The sequence below is a fragment of the Thermobia domestica genome, chromosome 5 (assembly GCF_964235325.1).
Source record: "Thermobia domestica chromosome 5, izTheDome1.hap1.1, whole genome shotgun sequence".
Taxonomy (NCBI): Eukaryota; Metazoa; Arthropoda; class Insecta; order Zygentoma; family Lepismatidae; genus Thermobia; species Thermobia domestica.
The window spans coordinates 282,790,865-282,807,746 of NC_137458.1; the positions used below are offsets into that span (position 1 = coordinate 282,790,865).

The 16,882-nt window shown below is 35.3% G+C and overlaps 2 protein-coding genes across 4 annotated transcripts in view; one reads left to right on the top strand and one right to left on the bottom strand.

The window, feature by feature from the left end:
- The window catches only part of LOC145686671 (uncharacterized), a 188,349-nt gene that overhangs the window by 142,495 nt on the left and 28,972 nt on the right, over window positions 1-16,882 (bottom strand). For all 3 annotated transcript variants that reach the window (XM_081760181.1, XM_081760183.1, XM_081760182.1), the window contains exons 2-3: window positions 3,615-3,813; window positions 2,256-2,444 (exon numbers count right to left, since the gene is read on the bottom strand). In XM_081760181.1, coding sequence (XP_081616307.1) covers window positions 2,256-2,444; window positions 3,615-3,797 — 372 coding nt within the window. In that variant the 5' untranslated portion in view covers window positions 3,798-3,813. The remainder of the gene's footprint in view (window positions 1-2,255; window positions 2,445-3,614; window positions 3,814-16,882) is intronic.
- LOC145686669 (uncharacterized) lies at window positions 7,638-14,906 on the top strand. Its single transcript, XM_081760168.1, has 2 exons — window positions 7,638-10,830; window positions 13,755-14,906. The coding sequence occupies exons 1-2, from the start codon at window positions 8,715-8,717 to the stop codon at window positions 13,766-13,768; spliced, it is 2,130 nt and encodes a 709-aa protein (XP_081616294.1). The 5' UTR covers window positions 7,638-8,714; the 3' UTR covers window positions 13,769-14,906.

Genomic DNA, 16,882 nt, shown 5'->3' on the forward strand with positions numbered 1-16,882 from the left:
CATTTGTCGACATTTTTCCTACCACACCATAGCTCCATTTGACAAGCCCCATTTGATATTGTTATTCACCTCAAACCGAATGTCGCTACTATTTCTTGTTTCTTCGGTATTTTAGGTGGTACTTTTAGATGTTTCACGCTGTATACAGTATAACCGCCACAAAATCAAATCGATATGTAACCAAATATCAGTTACCAGAATGCAAAATGATAATGTTTTAAATTTAAGTCACATCTAAAAGAACGGGTCTGGAGGAAGGGTGGAATTACATGTACTATTCGTATTAAATTCAAGACTATTATTATTATTATTATTATTATTATTATTATTATTATTATTATTATTATTATTATTATTATTAGTGCTCAGCGTACAGTTTATATCCTATTCACACATCGGCTTAAACTGAAATCGGTGGAACAGAGATGGAAGAGATTGAACGCGTCTGCTATACGTACAAGAGTACGATGCTTTGTATTATGATTAGGAAAGGCTTTGAAAAACTTGTGCCTTGCGCAGCCTTGAAATTCGGAGTTTGTGAAACACTACTGTTTATGTTAATACAAAATAACAGTTATGGAGAAAAGTGCAAGGTGTATTTTTCATGCTTCCAATCCATTCAATAAAATAAATTATAGCAGTTAAAGAGACTGCGAAATATTTTACAATGAATACGTACTTTTGTACCGGAAATACCTAGCACTATATATTACGCATGGTAAATCAGGATTACACCTCAGCAGGCATTTGACGGAAACGTAGTAGAAAATGTAACTTTCCAAAGTGGATTTCTATGTACAGATGTAACTTAAAACATACGGAAATCAACACCTGAATTCACTGACTTTTTGTGACAAGCTCTCTCTGTTTGAGCGTGATGACTTCATTGCAAAAGAACAGAATGTAATTATAAAAAGTTTGTTGTTTACAGTGATTTCTTTAAAAGAAAAATACACATTTGTAGCAAAAGATGAGGCACATAGCTATCACTGGACTAGTGAGCAAGCACTGGGCATTGTAATCCATTTGTAGTGTACTATAAAGAGGAACGAAAAACAGAATGTCACTTATATTGTAATTTCGGGATGTCTCAAACAATACACCACGGCTGTATACTGCTTCCAACAAACTTCTTATGTTCCTAAGAATTCAGTTCAGACCAAAAACTATATACTAATTTTCTGGTGCTTAATACAAGAAAGAAAGAAAAAAAAATTAACTATGTTTACATAAAGCCTTTTTTACACAGAGACTGAATGGCATTTTCTGTAACATTTCAAATAAAGAGGCCTTGTGACTGGTTGGTAGCACATTGACTGTCAGCCTGAGGAAGTCTGCAGTTTTCAGATAATAATATTGTTCTTACATCCCGGAAGGTTTCTGTCTAGGTAGCAGCAAACTTAAGGAGTGTATTTTACATTTATCAGTCAAGAAGAATTCACCGAGTATGCAACATTCCTGCAAAATCGTTTCAACAAAGTACGAACACTTCCTGAGACAAATTTCACGCGTTCATTTCTACAGATTTAGATACTTAACTGAAATACCGTACAGATTGGTAGTGCCAGAACGAACTTAAATAATCTTTTTGAAATTCATATGAAATTGTATATTATATTTATTTGATTAAATTCAATAGATAATACACTTACATATTTGGAACCTGCGTATTAGGGAATCTACTGAATTAGAGCTGTCACTTTTTATCACCGTATATATATATATATATATATATATATATATATATATATATATATATATATATATATATATATATATATATATATATATATATATATATATATATATACTGAAAATGCAGATATAACCAGTGGCTACTGGTTCTATTTGGTACCAAAATGTTTACCATCCTCTTAGGTATTGATTAGCATCAATATCATTTCTCTATGACTTATGGTTCTCGAGATATGGCTCTTTGTATCTTTCGAAATCGGCACTTTTTGGTCAATATCTCAGGAACGGAAAAATTCCATCACTTCTTTAGATAGTTTTACATGCTCTATCGAGAGCTCAAAACTGAAAAATCTGCAAACAACAGACACACACACAATTTTTTTTATATATATTACTGACATATTGAATTCAGTAACAAACTTTTTAAGTTCGTTGAAAAGTAATTTACAGTTAAATGACTGCAGAGTACAAGACGACTAATTTATTCAAAATTTTCTGAAAAATATTTAAGGGATGAAATATGTAAATGGTTTCTCCTTCGTAAATGGTATTTTACTTACCTTCTTGTGAAGTATAGAAAGAGCTCCTACTAAGCTGGATATCTTAAGAAGCTCCGCTGTTTTCAAGAAGGACGTCAGTCGATTTTCAGTCACGTAAGTTTCTCCTTGATATATATAGCTTAAAAGGGCTACCATGTTTTCGTAGCTAACATCATTGAGAATAACGACAGGGTGTTGGCAAGGATTAGCCTGAAATATGAATAACGATATCTTTAATATTATAAATCAAGATGTGAATTTAATAGGGGATGATAGGAGAACAATATAAAAAAATGCAAAGGTCTTAATAAACGCTTGCAGAGATGGGTTTAGAGGTTAAAAAGTGCGATGCGTTAAAAACTGGATACTTTAAAATATCTGGGATCAATATTAACAGACCAAAACCATATTTACGAAGAAATTAAATGTCGACTAAAAGCAGGGAACTTGTGTCATTATTCAGTTCAAAATCTCTTGTTGTCGCGAATTCTGTCGAAGAATTTGAAGCTTATATAAAACGATAACCATGCCTGTTGTTCTGTATGGTTGCGAAACATGGTCGCTTATTCTGAGGGAAGAATGTATACTAAAAGTATTTGAGAATAATATCCTGAGACGAATATTTAGACCCAAGAGTAACGGGAATGAGGAATGGCGGAAACTTCATAACGGGGAACTACATAATTTATACGGTTTACCAGACACTGATAAGGTCATCAAATCTAAGAGGCTCAGGTGGTTAGGTCATGTAGCCAGGATGGAAGAAAGTAAGAACGCTTTCAAAGTCTTAACTGGAAGACCAATCGAAAAACGACCATTAGGAAGACCTAGGCGTAGATGGGAAGACAATATTAATATGGATCTCGCAGAAATAGGCATACAAAGTAGAAACTGGATCCAGTTGGCTAAAGATAGAAGTCAGTGGAGAGCTGTGAACATGGCGTTGAATCTTCGGGTTCCATAGGGCATAGAGTTAGTTAGTTAATATTACAAATCAATAGAAATAACATAAAAATATGGAAATCAAAATATGACTAACATATTACTATTATTATTAAAAAGAAAAAATGTATTTACAACCATCCTTATACACACAAGTAATTAAAATACGGTATTTACAATTAAAATATATTATTATACACAAAATGAAGGAAACTTAAACGGTTGATTTCCTCCTCAACATATCCTCTGCGCACGGGAAATTCAATGATATTCTCGGAACAAGTTAAATTGACAGGAATTGAATCCCAATCTCAGCTTACTGTGTTGGTGCGCTAACTACTGCGTCCTCTAACCAGCAATACGCTATTATACTTGTGTTCGGTGTTCATACACACGCATAGCAGCTCATAATTTTCATTTCAACCCACAGCAACTTACCTTGAACACATTTCTGAAATATGGACTGGCTGCTGCCAGAATAATTTTGTGCGCTTTAATATTCCGACCTTCACAAGTTACGGTGACATCAACCAAATCTTCGGTATTTTTCAGACTCCTCAGAGCATTCACAATGCTAGGTTGGAAGTTTTCCCAGCGAAGGCAACACGCCTGAGAATCCATTTTCTTCAGTATTTGCCTACAAAGAAGAAAGCTCACTTTAATTACGAAGAATACCAAATGTATGATTAAATACATAAATGGAAGAGGCTTCTTTAAAACTCGTTCGCTGCCACTTAACGTTATATGGCGTCATTCATACCTATTGCTGTGTACCATTGACGACATTTAGAGCAAGAGGTATTTCTCATTGTAGACATTCTCTGTAAATTGGCACACAGGTATAGAGCTTTTATACTCTGGTGGCACACAGTGTTGGCCTGGTCATTTTCTGCAGTGTGCTTGGTTTCCGCTAGATGTAGCTAGTTTGTTGCAAAAGTGTATGTGGCACATTGGGTTGGGATACTGAAATCAAGGTGGCAGCGAAAGAGTTAAAAAACAAATCTTACTATTTTGTTCATATTTATTTGTTCACAAATCAGCTTGTGACCTACTTAAATGGGAATGTATAACAACAACATTGGTAAAAATTTTCACACATTACAACATCCAACAGTACAAAATCTGCGAGCGCATCTAATGATACATAAAGGACATGATGTATGAAATTCTCTGCTCCACCACAATACAGAATTAAGCTATTAATTCGAAAATAGGATTTCCTTCTCTTCCTATTTTCTTTATGTAAGAATTTACTTTTATCGATATTTAAGCGAATTTATATATATATATATATTGTAAAGTTTTGTCCCATATAGGTATAGGTAGAGCGTTAATAAAAAGAGTGCCCGGAATCGATCTCCCACTACCAATTTTATTATAAAATTTCTCTATAAAAGTATTTTTACAAAATACTGTACAAATTAATCTCTAATATCAAAGGTTAGTTATAGGTGGTCTTTGACCGTAAGGTCGCAGACAGGATCTCTGCAGCATAGGTGTCCAAACTCGCGAGCCCGGCGCTCGTGAGCTCGGCACTCGCACTCAACCGGGCTCACGCTCAATAATTGAGCGCGAGCCCAGTTGAGATTAGTGAGCGCGAGCCCAGTTGAAGAAAGTGAGCGCGAGCCCAGTTGAAAAAAGTGAGCGCGAGCCCTGTTGGGAAAGCTGAGTGCGAGCGCGAGTGAGCGCGAGTCCAGTAGAGAGAAGTGAGCGCGATCACAGTTGAGAGAAGTGAGTGTGATCGCGAGCCCGCACTCGCTTCGCGCTTACGTGGACTCATTTGCTTCAGAGACAAGAACATAAGAAACGTATTCCATGTGAAGCATTGAAAAGGAAGATTGAAGAAACTTTACAAAACGAAGGAAAAACATATTCTTGACGATGTCTGAGCCAGAGATTGGAACCCTCACTCATTTTTGTTCTCAAGGGGGCCACTCTCACCCTCGCTCACCCTCATTTTGGTAGGTGAGTGTGAGTGAAAGTTAGCAAAAATACCCGTCTCTGCTTCGTAAGCTCTGAATGAGACGTAGCGTTTTCAAAATTCTCCCATCATTCCGAAAGATGCAAAGATCATATGATGCTTGTATTTTATGGTTGAAGGTACAGAGCATAGAGGGAAGTGAGACAATTCTTGGAAATTGCTATCTATTGTTACAGAGCAGCAGGATTTTTGCACATGGGTTTGTTGTCCATATCGAAGGATAGTATGAATTAATGTATGTAACTAGATTTCAGTGGAAGTTTTTTTTTTTTATTTTTATTATTTTTTATTTATTTCTAAAGAATTTGAAACAATGCTATAAGCAATGAATAAAACTACAACAGCTTACAACTTTTTTCTTCTTCTTCTTGGCCAAATACTATATGAATACTCCGTATAACACATTTAAATTATGGCAAAATATTTACAATCATGCACTTGCGCCTTCCTTACACCGTGTCCTGGGTTGGAGTCCTGATGAGGAGAGCCTTGAAATTTGATCGTATTGCGGTGCTTATGGTTCTACCTTAAATTGAAGGTCACCGTGTCATATAGCCTTTGTACTCGAACGAGTGCAATAAGCAATTTTCTCTGCTAGTGTAGTGACTAGCGCGTATTTCCTTTATTGTACGTGGTTCCAGGTTTGATTCAGAGTAGGAGAGCACAAAGTTTAATTTTTCATCATCATTCACTTTCCTTAATCATTCATCTCCTTCAGCCGAAAGACCTTAATGGTTTGACGTTAAATTATGATTTTTTTTTCGTTTTTTTTTTCTTTCTTTAATCGGTAATCGAATATGGTTTAGTCTTTGAACTGTATACACGGAAGAATAAAAGTTTATTCAAAATATTTGAAATGTATATTTGACGTGCAATTTATTTGTTTTCAAAATTTCTGGTAGGTTCAAAAGTTCTATTCATTTCTAACAGTTAGCATAAGGTTCTACGGAGATCTATTGTTCTATTAGATTAAACTTGAGCTTAAATGTCATCTGGACTCTCAACAATCAATATAGTGACTCTTTAAAAATGTGTATTCGACATGAATGTAGGTCGTTCTCGATTATTTATACGTCACCCTTCTATCCACCGCTAGGGAGACCGGAGATATCTTGTCCTACAATATTATATTGATTGTATGTCATATGTGTATCAAACTTCGTTGAAATTGCTCCAAGCGTTCTAAAATTAAACTTGAACATACGTAACATATTCTAATGGTGATGCCGAGACCGAGATTACTCTAAGTATCATGTTTCTCCTCTTTAAATTTCGAGACGAGACAGACTTTAGTAAATCGAAACTAGACCTAGAATATATCGATCGAGCCTTACTTGAGAGTCCTAAACAAAACCGTGAACGAGAGACAGTTAAGGATGGGCACGAGAGAGTTCGAGTGAGTTTTCATTGAAACTCAACTCGGCTCGAAACAGACATATTTGAGCTCGACTCGAAAACTCGGATCGAAAAATTTCCTCCAACTCGGCTCTAAACTCGACTCGAATTTGAGTCGAGTCGAGCCAAATCGAGCCCAATGTTGTGTGTAGTTTCAAATACTTTCTTCAGATATCCTACATAGACAATATAATTATTATCAATGATACTTACTGCTACTACAAATTATTATTATTATTATTATTATTATTATTATTATTATTATTATTATTATTATTATTATTATTATTATTATTACAACACCGTGTATATACATGAAAGATAGGCGATTTGTATCTAAATACTAAAAGCGAGTTGACTGTTGACTTCGGTAGTCGTGAAGTCTAGGAGGGAAGGCATTATTCACGTGGTTCTGGGTCTGATTTCTGGAGGAGCAAGTATTTGGTCTCGAACCAAAAATCGTTACAAGTTAGAGAGCGCCGGCCAAACAAGTTCAAAACTGCTCGGCTCGGGTTTAGGGTTCTGAACGGCTCGAGCGGGTCGGCTTACAGCTCATTCACTATCGAGTCGAGCCGACAGCTCACTCAACAGAGCAGCGATTGGTAGAGATTAGAATTTCAGTATAAGGCAAGATCATGGGAAAAGGAAAACTATCAGATTAAACCAGAGTATTTGTTAAAATATCAAAATATAAATTGCATAGTTGGTTGGCTTGGAATCTAGCGTCCCTTTCAACATCAAAGCTGTACGAGATGTCGACCTACGGTTTAAGATGGAATGTAAGCTACCGTTATGAGTTGAAACTTTTTAATGATCTCCCACCAAGATTCAAACCTGGAACCCCATGCTTCAAAGACATGTGCTCTGGCTATTCAAGTATAATGTAATGCAAAGTGTTGGAATTTATTTATTGGGGTTTAATGTTGGTTTTCGGTACCGACGATATCTCAAACAAATTTCCTGTTGCTCAGGCTCTTGCGACTATATCAGCGGGGCCACATCAGACGCGAACTATAGCTTAACGTGGGATCCGAAGCACATAACCTGCCAGGAAACGAACCCGGGTCTACCACGCCAAAGTGTAACGTAATCGACACATAAATGAAAATATTGTAAATTAATAAGAGAAAATTTGGTAGGTTATAGAATGAGGACAGTTACGCACCTAATACAAGCGCCTCTAGTGGCGATTCTCCGAAGTACAAAACCTTCCTCCTTGATGTGGAAGGAAGGATCGCCATTGCGGCTCTTGAAACGATAACTGATAGTGGTGGAGAATTAGGCTCTGCTAAATATGTTAAATCCATATTGTTTTCGGCTTTGAAAATACTCTAAAATATGTTACATTGGAAAGCAGGTTTGCTAGTTAATAAGAAAACTATTTTTCAGGCGATGCGTTTGGCAATTAGAAAATAGGAGAGAAAAATTTGCATATTATTCTTAACTTCATTTTGTGCCATGTTATATCTATATAAATTATATTTTCTTTAGTCCTCATGTCTATAACTAATATCAAATATGTTTAATATGCTTAGTATATATATATCTTATGAATTTACGTATGTTTCTTTGCATTTGTATTTCAAGAAAGGTAATTTTGATACTTAAGAAGTTTCGTGTGAAACTCGTGCTAACTTGTGCTAATCGGTTAGCTTCACTAAGCTTTAATGGCTGTCTTTTGAACTGGTTTAAAGGAACTTTTGGAAGTGAAATTAATCACCAAATTGAACTTACTTACGAAAAACATTCTATATTTAGTGTATTGGAAATTTAAAATTGAAATTATCATAACCAATGCGAAAACTGAAACACAGCCAAAGAACATTTTTTTCATGATATTACTTATTTAACTTGTTGTTGTTATATACATATTATTTCGTTATTATAATAAAAGAGGACTAAACCTAGATAGTGTTAATCAAATTATTTCCATGCATTTCTCATTCCGCCGCCACTTAATTTGTATGAGCAACATTTTTTTTCCTTTCGATGCTTTCAACCTCTAAATTGCTACATACAAATTATATATTTTAATTTCAAGAGCCGCAAATCGCCTTGTGATAGCTTTGGTGTAAAGGGCTACACATTGTGCGTGCATGGAAATAAAAAAGAATTTAGTAATTATTTGTAAAAAGGGTAAATTTATTGAAAAATAAGGTAACATGGCACGACGAGAAAATTTACTTATAGAATTTTCTGACGATAGTGAGAACATGTCTGAATATGAAAGTACGGTAGAAGGATCTGAAGTGAGTGCAGGTAAGGATGAAGGCCGCCATAGAAATGAAATGGAAGGTACTTGTAATATAGGAATTCAAACCACATTGCCAATTACGGAACATGTGCCAGTAAGGGGTGCATGTAAACCATTGAATTGTTTAAATCAGTGTGTAGGTAATTATTCAGAAGGGAGTTCTTCATCTTATAATGAAATTCAAACTACTGGGTGCGACTCTGCGCCGCATTTATTACGAGCTAATCAATTCAAACCTCACAAAATAATGTCTACCTTTTCTCAAATGCAAATGGGTGCTCATGCTCAAACTTCTAATATTTTGCAAGGGCAGAGAATTAGCATAAGAAAAGTGGGTTCAATTGAGGAATCACATGTAAGAAATATTCATTACCCCGAAACTCAATTTTATGGTTGTATGTTATCTGAATCTATCCCGTATTTTCCTAGGTCTAACTTTGAAAGAAGTCAAAATTTAGATTCACATGTAAATGTTAATATGCCTCGTGGCACAGATGTACTTAGGGGTGACACTGAAGAAACTCACATAAAACAGCCCTATGCGGATATTAAGAGTACTAATATATTTCAAAATCATTTGAGTAATAATCTTGAAACTGGTAGTCCTATTTTAGGTAATGATAACTTAGGTTTCACTATGGCTAGACCCGCCTTAGCATGTGACTTTCGAAAGCATGTATCCCAGAGTGCCTATGTTGCATTGCAGAAACAAATACATTCTTTACCTGTGGTGGACGGAACTGAAAGTCATTCTTCTTTCATATTTTTGGTTCGTCTTGACGAAATAATTAGGCGGCAAGAAATGACGGTAGAGGTAATTTTAGTTGCGAGTTTAGAACAAACTCGTGGTGAGTTTAATCGCACCTTATATTCCTTCTTGAGTATATCTAACAACTGGGGACAGATTTGTTCAAGTTTGCTTGCAAGGTTCGTATCTACAATTAGTAGAACTCAATTTGTGAGTCAGTATTTTTACAGAATTATGTTAGAGCACGAAAACATGTATACCTTCTTGCAAGAGAAACTAAGTATTGCCAATGTTTTGGGTCTTCGTTATGACGATCACGTGTTTTGCGACATAGTAACAAATTTAGTACCTCCGCATATTTATGCAAGATATTTCACAAATCAGATTCCTACTACTGTACCCGAGCTTATGACCATTGCTCAATCTTGCGACCACTTTATCAGGTATAATAATGATTATTGTAAACTAAAGGGTAATGTGAAGTTCGCTCAAAGTATTTTGAACTTTTCTAAACCAATGGATTTTTCGGATAAAAACTCTTCACCTCAAATATCCCGTATGGAAAGGAATATTAAGTGCGTTTGGTGCAAACAAGCTGGACATTTTCAAAACTCCTGTCCTTCCTTATCCAAAGTTACATCTCAAGGAAAATTCTTACCTCGAACCTTGTTAAATCATCTAGGAAGGGACAAACAAGTGCTGTTTATTCCAGTAACAGTGGATGGTGTTTCAAATTCCTGTATATTGGACTCAGCGTCTTGTGTAAATCTAATAAGTAGGAAATTTCTCAACCTTATACGTAATAGGGTACAGGTAAACATTACACCCACCAACTTCACCACTGTGGGAATAGGTGAGACAGTCGTAACGCTCCATCAAAAGGTCAAAATTACCATCAAAATTAGTAACACAGACTTTCACTTGTGGTTTTACGTGACAAACTCTACCCATTTCGATCTTCTATTGGGAAATCAGTTCATCTTGGACAATAAAGTTATTATAGACATATCCCAAAAGAAACTTGTTATCACCACGTTAAACCTTACAGTGCCTTTACACTGGAGGGAAGATTTAGTGCCTGCTAAAGTTGTGCCTTCAGATATTTCTTCCAGTGAGTCTAAACCTGTGCTTAGTCAATCAAAATCCACCTATTCCAAATCCAAGGTGCCTGTCCAAAGGAAAAGGAACTATCCTGGTCGTACCGTACGGAGTTTGAATGAGTATCCTAGGAAGGAAGGAAGGAGGGAGGAGGAGCCAGTCCAAGGACAAACCGCAGGTAGCACCATTCCTAATCAATTATGTTGTTTTAATAATGTTTTCAATTCCAGGGAATTATATAAGGACACCAATAAAAATTACGATTTAATCGAAAATGAAAATAATGAGGTAGATAATATTGAAATTTCACCTGGTTTAAAAAATAAGCATCCTGAATTGGTAGAATATGTCCAAAATTTATGCAATTCTTATTCAGATGTTATCTCCAATTCTTTGGGCGAAATTAAGAATTTTACTTATGAGATAGAAATGGAAGATCCCACCCCTGTTCGATTACAACCGTACCAAGTTACAGGAAGTAAATTAAAAGAACTGGAATCCCATATTGATGAGTTAATAAAAGAGGGCGTTTTAGAAGAGGTCCCCTATTCTCCTTATTCGTCTCCATGTTTTTTGGTGACGAATAACGACAAATCTAAACGTTTAGTTGTTGCCTTCTCAGAAATTAATAAGAAGGTTAGGGTAACCAGTTTTCCTAGCCCACATGTAGAGGCTACTATAGCCAACTTAGGCCAAGATACTCTGTTTTCTCGGTTAGACATTCGGAAAAGTTTCTTTCAGATGAACATCTCTGAAAAAAGCAAGAAATATACCACCATTTGCACTCCCACACGTTTGCTTGTTCATCGTAAACTCCCAATGGGGCTTAGATGTAGTACATTTGTTTTAACTAGCTTTATGCACAAGATCTTTGGTGATATGATAGGTAAAAACTTAGAAGTGTTTTGTGATGATTTTCTTATACACACCAAAGATGTGGAAACGCACAAGCAAATATTAGAAGAAGTTTTAGAAAGACTGCGTAAATGGGGTATAACTGTGTCGAAAAAGAAATTATCACTATTTCAAACAAAGATAAAATTTTTAGGATATGAATTTGAAGGTGGCTTTTCTAGAATAGATCCCGAGCGTGTAGAAGCTGTGCAAAATCTACCTCAGCCTAAAAACAGGAGGGGCGTTAATCGCATTTGCGGTTATTTTAAATATTACAAGAAATACATACCAGATTACGCCGAAATTATGGCTCCTTTGCATAAATTACGTTCTGTAAAAAATAAATTTCATTGGGGACCACAAGAACAGGAAGCCTTACAACGAGTAAAGCAGGCTTTTGTAGATCATGTAATTTTGTGTGTGCCTGATATGGATAAACCTTTTGTTATTCATTGTGACAGTTCATTTAAAAGATTCTCTGCAATTCTTTCGCAATATGATGAAGAAAAACTTTATGACCTGTAGCTTTATTTTCTAAGGCTGTTCCTGAGTCCGATTGGTCTAAGAACATTTTTGAGTTGGAACTTAAATCTCTCTGTTTGGCACTCCAGAAATTTGAAATGTATTTAATTAAACCTTGTACTATATTTTCTGACAACTCTTCGTTAACATGGTTATTACGTAATCATAAAAGAATGAGGAAATATGGAACTTTGATAGAGAAAATATCGCGATTTCAATTCAAAATTATTCATTTAAGGACGTCTCAGAACTTTTTGGCAGATTTCTGGTCTAGAGTTAACAATGGAGTGGAATTTCATAATTTTGATGATCAATATAACGAAATTCAAGATGTTGAAGGACAAACAGTAAATTTATCCTTGGCTAATTTTTGGAATGCTCCTGTGTTCAGTCGTCCTCTCAAGGAGTTACAAGGTGAAGACCAAGAGATAAAAGGAATTATGGAGCAGGTTAAGCAGGGTCAGCTTGCTGACAAATACAAAATAAATGATGGCATTCTTTTTATCAAAACTAAAGGAAGGAAGAATCAAGGATGGAGGAGTGCCTGAAGCCATGAAATACAACATCATGAAATTCTTTCATGAGGATGAAGTGGGCGGAAGTCACACCGGCTTTTCACGGACAGCAGCCAAGATTGCCCAAAGATGCAGTTGGAAGAATTTATTCCTTGACGTTAGGAAGTACGTCCAAGGATGCTTGCGATGTCAAACGTGCAAGGATGGTAATAGGAAGAAACAGGGTATTTATTACTCCCGGAAAACAACCAGACCTAACCACTGCTGGTATTTTGACACCGCTGGGCCGTTTCCGAACTCTGGACCGTTTCGGCATCTATTTATTGCTTGTGACGCTGCATCCAGGTTTGTGATGATTGAACCACTAAGATCTTTAAGCTCCAAGGTTATTTGCAGTAAGCTGGAAAACCTTTATTTTCTTCTGGGAATTCCTAATAAAGTCGTCCACGATCGTGCGCAGATCTTCACAAGTTTCTACATGAAGCAACATCTTTTTAGCCTTGGTATTCAGGACATTACTACAGCTCCCTACTCACCTAGCAGCAACCAGGCGGAGAGACAGATTCGATCGATTAAGAACATTCTGAGAACGTATGTTAATGAGCATCAATCAGATTGGGCCCAATATATCAAGAAAATACAGTATACACTCAACATGTGTGTCTCAGAATCGACTGGATTTGAGCCGGCGGAGATCTATCTTGATCGTAAGTTGTCTTCACCCTTGGATGTTCTATGGGAATTAAACTTGGAAGAACTAGACGGTACTCCTGATAAAGAAGAGAAAATGTCGAAACTTGTTGAAAACATTGATCGATCTTGGAAAAGGAAGCAGAAATGTTACTCTAAAACCAGAGACTTGCCAAATTATCATAGAGACCAGTTAAATTGGTAAAGAAGTTCCAAAAGGCCTCAATTATCAAACATTTTACACCTAAGTTAAGTCCTTTATTCGAAGGTCCCTTTAAAGTTTTGAGTAAACCTAATTTAAATACATTGTGGTTGCAAGATGTTGCTAATCCTAAGCGTATCATTAAAAGAAATGTTAATCACGTTAAGCCTTATAATTCAGTATGCCAAACGTAAAATGTAATTGGAAAAATTCTTTTAAAATGTAACAACAATATTCTGTACAGTTATTTTGTGTGTTTTTCATTTTTGTATTTTCCAGATATCTGGCAGTGAAGTGTATAGTGTCTTAGTGTAGTGAGGTGTGAAAGAGTGTATCATCTTATCATAATACCGCGGTATTTCATCCATCTAAGTGTTGTGTCCATTAGTTGTAAGTGGTCGTCGCTGGAATTACTGTATGTATTATTTTTTTTATTTGGCAATGGTCATAGTTTATTATCCTTTATGTGCCGATTAACTTCTGTAGTCCAAAATATATATGTATTTTGTACATATATATTTCAGCGGGGACAGGGAATTTTTATGTAACGTAATCGACACATAAATGAAAATATTGTAAATTAATAAGAGAAAATTTGGTAGGTTATAGAATGAGGACAGTTACGCACCTAATACAAGCGCCTCTAGTGGCGATTCTCCGAAGTACAAAACCTTCCTCCTTGATGTGGAAGGAAGGATCGCCATTGCGGCTCTTGAAACGATAACTGATAGTGGTGGAGAATTAGGCTCTGCTAAATATGTTAAATCCATATTGTTTTCGGCTTTGAAAATACTCTAAAATATGTTACATTGGAAAGCAGGTTTGCTAGTTAATAAGAAAACTATTTTTCAGGCGATGCGTTTGGCAATTAGAAAATAGGAGAGAAAAATTTGCATATTATTCTTAACTTCATTTTGTGCCATGTTATATCTATATAAATTATATTTTCTTTAGTCCTCATGTCTATAACTAATATCAAATATGTTTAATATGCTTAGTATATATATATCTTATGAATTTACGTATGTTTCTTTGCATTTGTATTTCAAGAAAGGTAATTTTGATACTTAAGAAGTTTCGTGTGAAACTCGTGCTAACATGTGCTAATCGGTTAGCTTCACTAAGCTTTAATGGCTGTCTTTTGAACTGGTTTAAAGGAACTTTTGGAAGTGAAATTAATCACCAAATTGAACTTACTTACGAAAAACATTCTATATTTAGTGTATTGGAAATTTAAAATTGAAATTATCATAACCAATGCGAAAACTGAAACACAGCCAAAGAACATTTTTTTCATGATATTACTTATTTAACTTGTTGTTGTTATATACATATTATTTCGTTATTATAATAAAAGAGGACTAAACCTAGATAGTGTTAATCAAATTATTTCCATGCATTTCTCATTCCGCCGCCACTTAATTTGTATGAGCAACATTTTTTTTTTCCCTTTCGATGCTTTCAACCTCTAAATTGCTACAAAAGGTACGTACGCTAACCGTTTTGTCAGGAAGGAGCTGCAAATATTGATCGAAACAAGACCGAGACTGATACGTTGTTTTTCGTATACAGATGCATATATTAATATGGATGTAGGAATAAATTCAAAATGACAATATAACACCAACTAAATAATTTTCCAAGTTTGATTAAGATAAATAAGCTGTTTTGGTCGTTTACTTTGTTTATACCTAGTTCAACAAAGGGGAAAAAATTTCGTGACAAAGTTTCCTATATGCTAATGCTGTGGTGATAAATTTACCGATGACAAAATTACTGTGTAAAATTTTCCGGTGACGAAATTACCTATATGCTAATATTTTGGTGAAAAAATTACCACTGACGAAATTACTGTGACAAAATTTTCGGTGACAAAATTACCTGTTCGGCAAATTGCCAAGTATGGAAGTGAAAAATGGCCCGCTTTAAGTAAATTTGGTGCAAGTTGTTCGATGTCAAGTTGACATACACCCCTTAAATGGGCCTTTTATCTAGTTAATTTTGAAACCAGATACACGATCATTATGATAGCGCTAAATTTGGACAAAACAATTCAAACCATCTTCGAGAGAAATATCTGTAAATAAACGTTTACATGTGGACGCATAAGTTACATTCGTTCAGCTTAATAAAGCTTAGTTGACTGATTAAGTTTAACGAGGTTTATGAAAGGGAAACCTCTATATTAATTTGGAATCTAAATTAGATGACTTGCCAGTTCCCACTGGTGATCACACCACTTCTCCTGAACCCTAAGTCTTGTCTCGTCTTGTATGAATTCTCGAAAACTTCTTTCTTGTCTGGATTCTCGAGGATTCACTTCTCGTCTCGTTTTGTAAATTTAAGTACAAAATGTATTCCCTTATCTAATAGTTCTCAGAATCCTTCTGCTTCAGGAGAGAAGTCTAAGAAGGATGTAATTTAACAACATTTAAACCATATTTCTTATTGGAGTATATTGTATAATGATTTGAATGTCTTAGGCGTTTATATATGTTCTTCATTGTGATCTTATAATTACTTTTATAATTTATAGGTTTTATATACAGATCATTTAGCACTGAAATGATGTTTGAAATCTAAGACTTGGATGAACTAGTGTTGCTCACGAGACTCGAAACATTTCTCGTCTCGTAGAGAAAATTGTAAGAGTGATAACGGTGACAAGGTTTAAAAAGTGTTATTTTCAACAGTAACTTTCAACATATTGTTTCTTATAATTATTAACAATAAAGAGAGATATAAAATTTATATAAAGGATTGAGTTAGTAATTTGCACGAAATTAGTTTAGTAAATTTCGTTTAAAATTCCAGCAATAATACTCTTTGTAATAGGCCTATATGGTATATATTTCTTAGGTGGAAAATTCTTTGATCCACTTTTTAAAATTTGAATACAATATGCACCACAGAAGACACCTGCACTAAATTCAAAGAAATCTCTGCAGCACGGGACGAAGGGTCATTCGACGCTCCCCACTGGCAGACCATCGCAGAAATCTTTCACTGCCCCTCCCTCCCAGGAGCCCGTTTTGGATCAGGGCCTAGATTTCAATAATAGATTACCTGTAGGCGTTATAGCTGCAGATAAAAGGTTTTCTTTGGGTACCGTAAAGTGAATGCACAGAAACATTATGTTCGTTCTGATTGCTTTTCCAAGAAATGTATACAGCTTCGTGAGTAGGTGATATTGTTTAAGACAAAGATCATTTAGTACCGTAAGACGGGGTTACTTTGCAGATGTAATGAATTTTAAAGAAAATCGCATGTAACTTACAAACGTAATGATTTAGAACATTATATTTTAAACATATAATAGCTAGATATATAAGGAAAATATTCGTGCAAGTGCATTTGTAAACATTCACTATGACCGTGATTACTATAATATAAACTTTGGTGCAAAG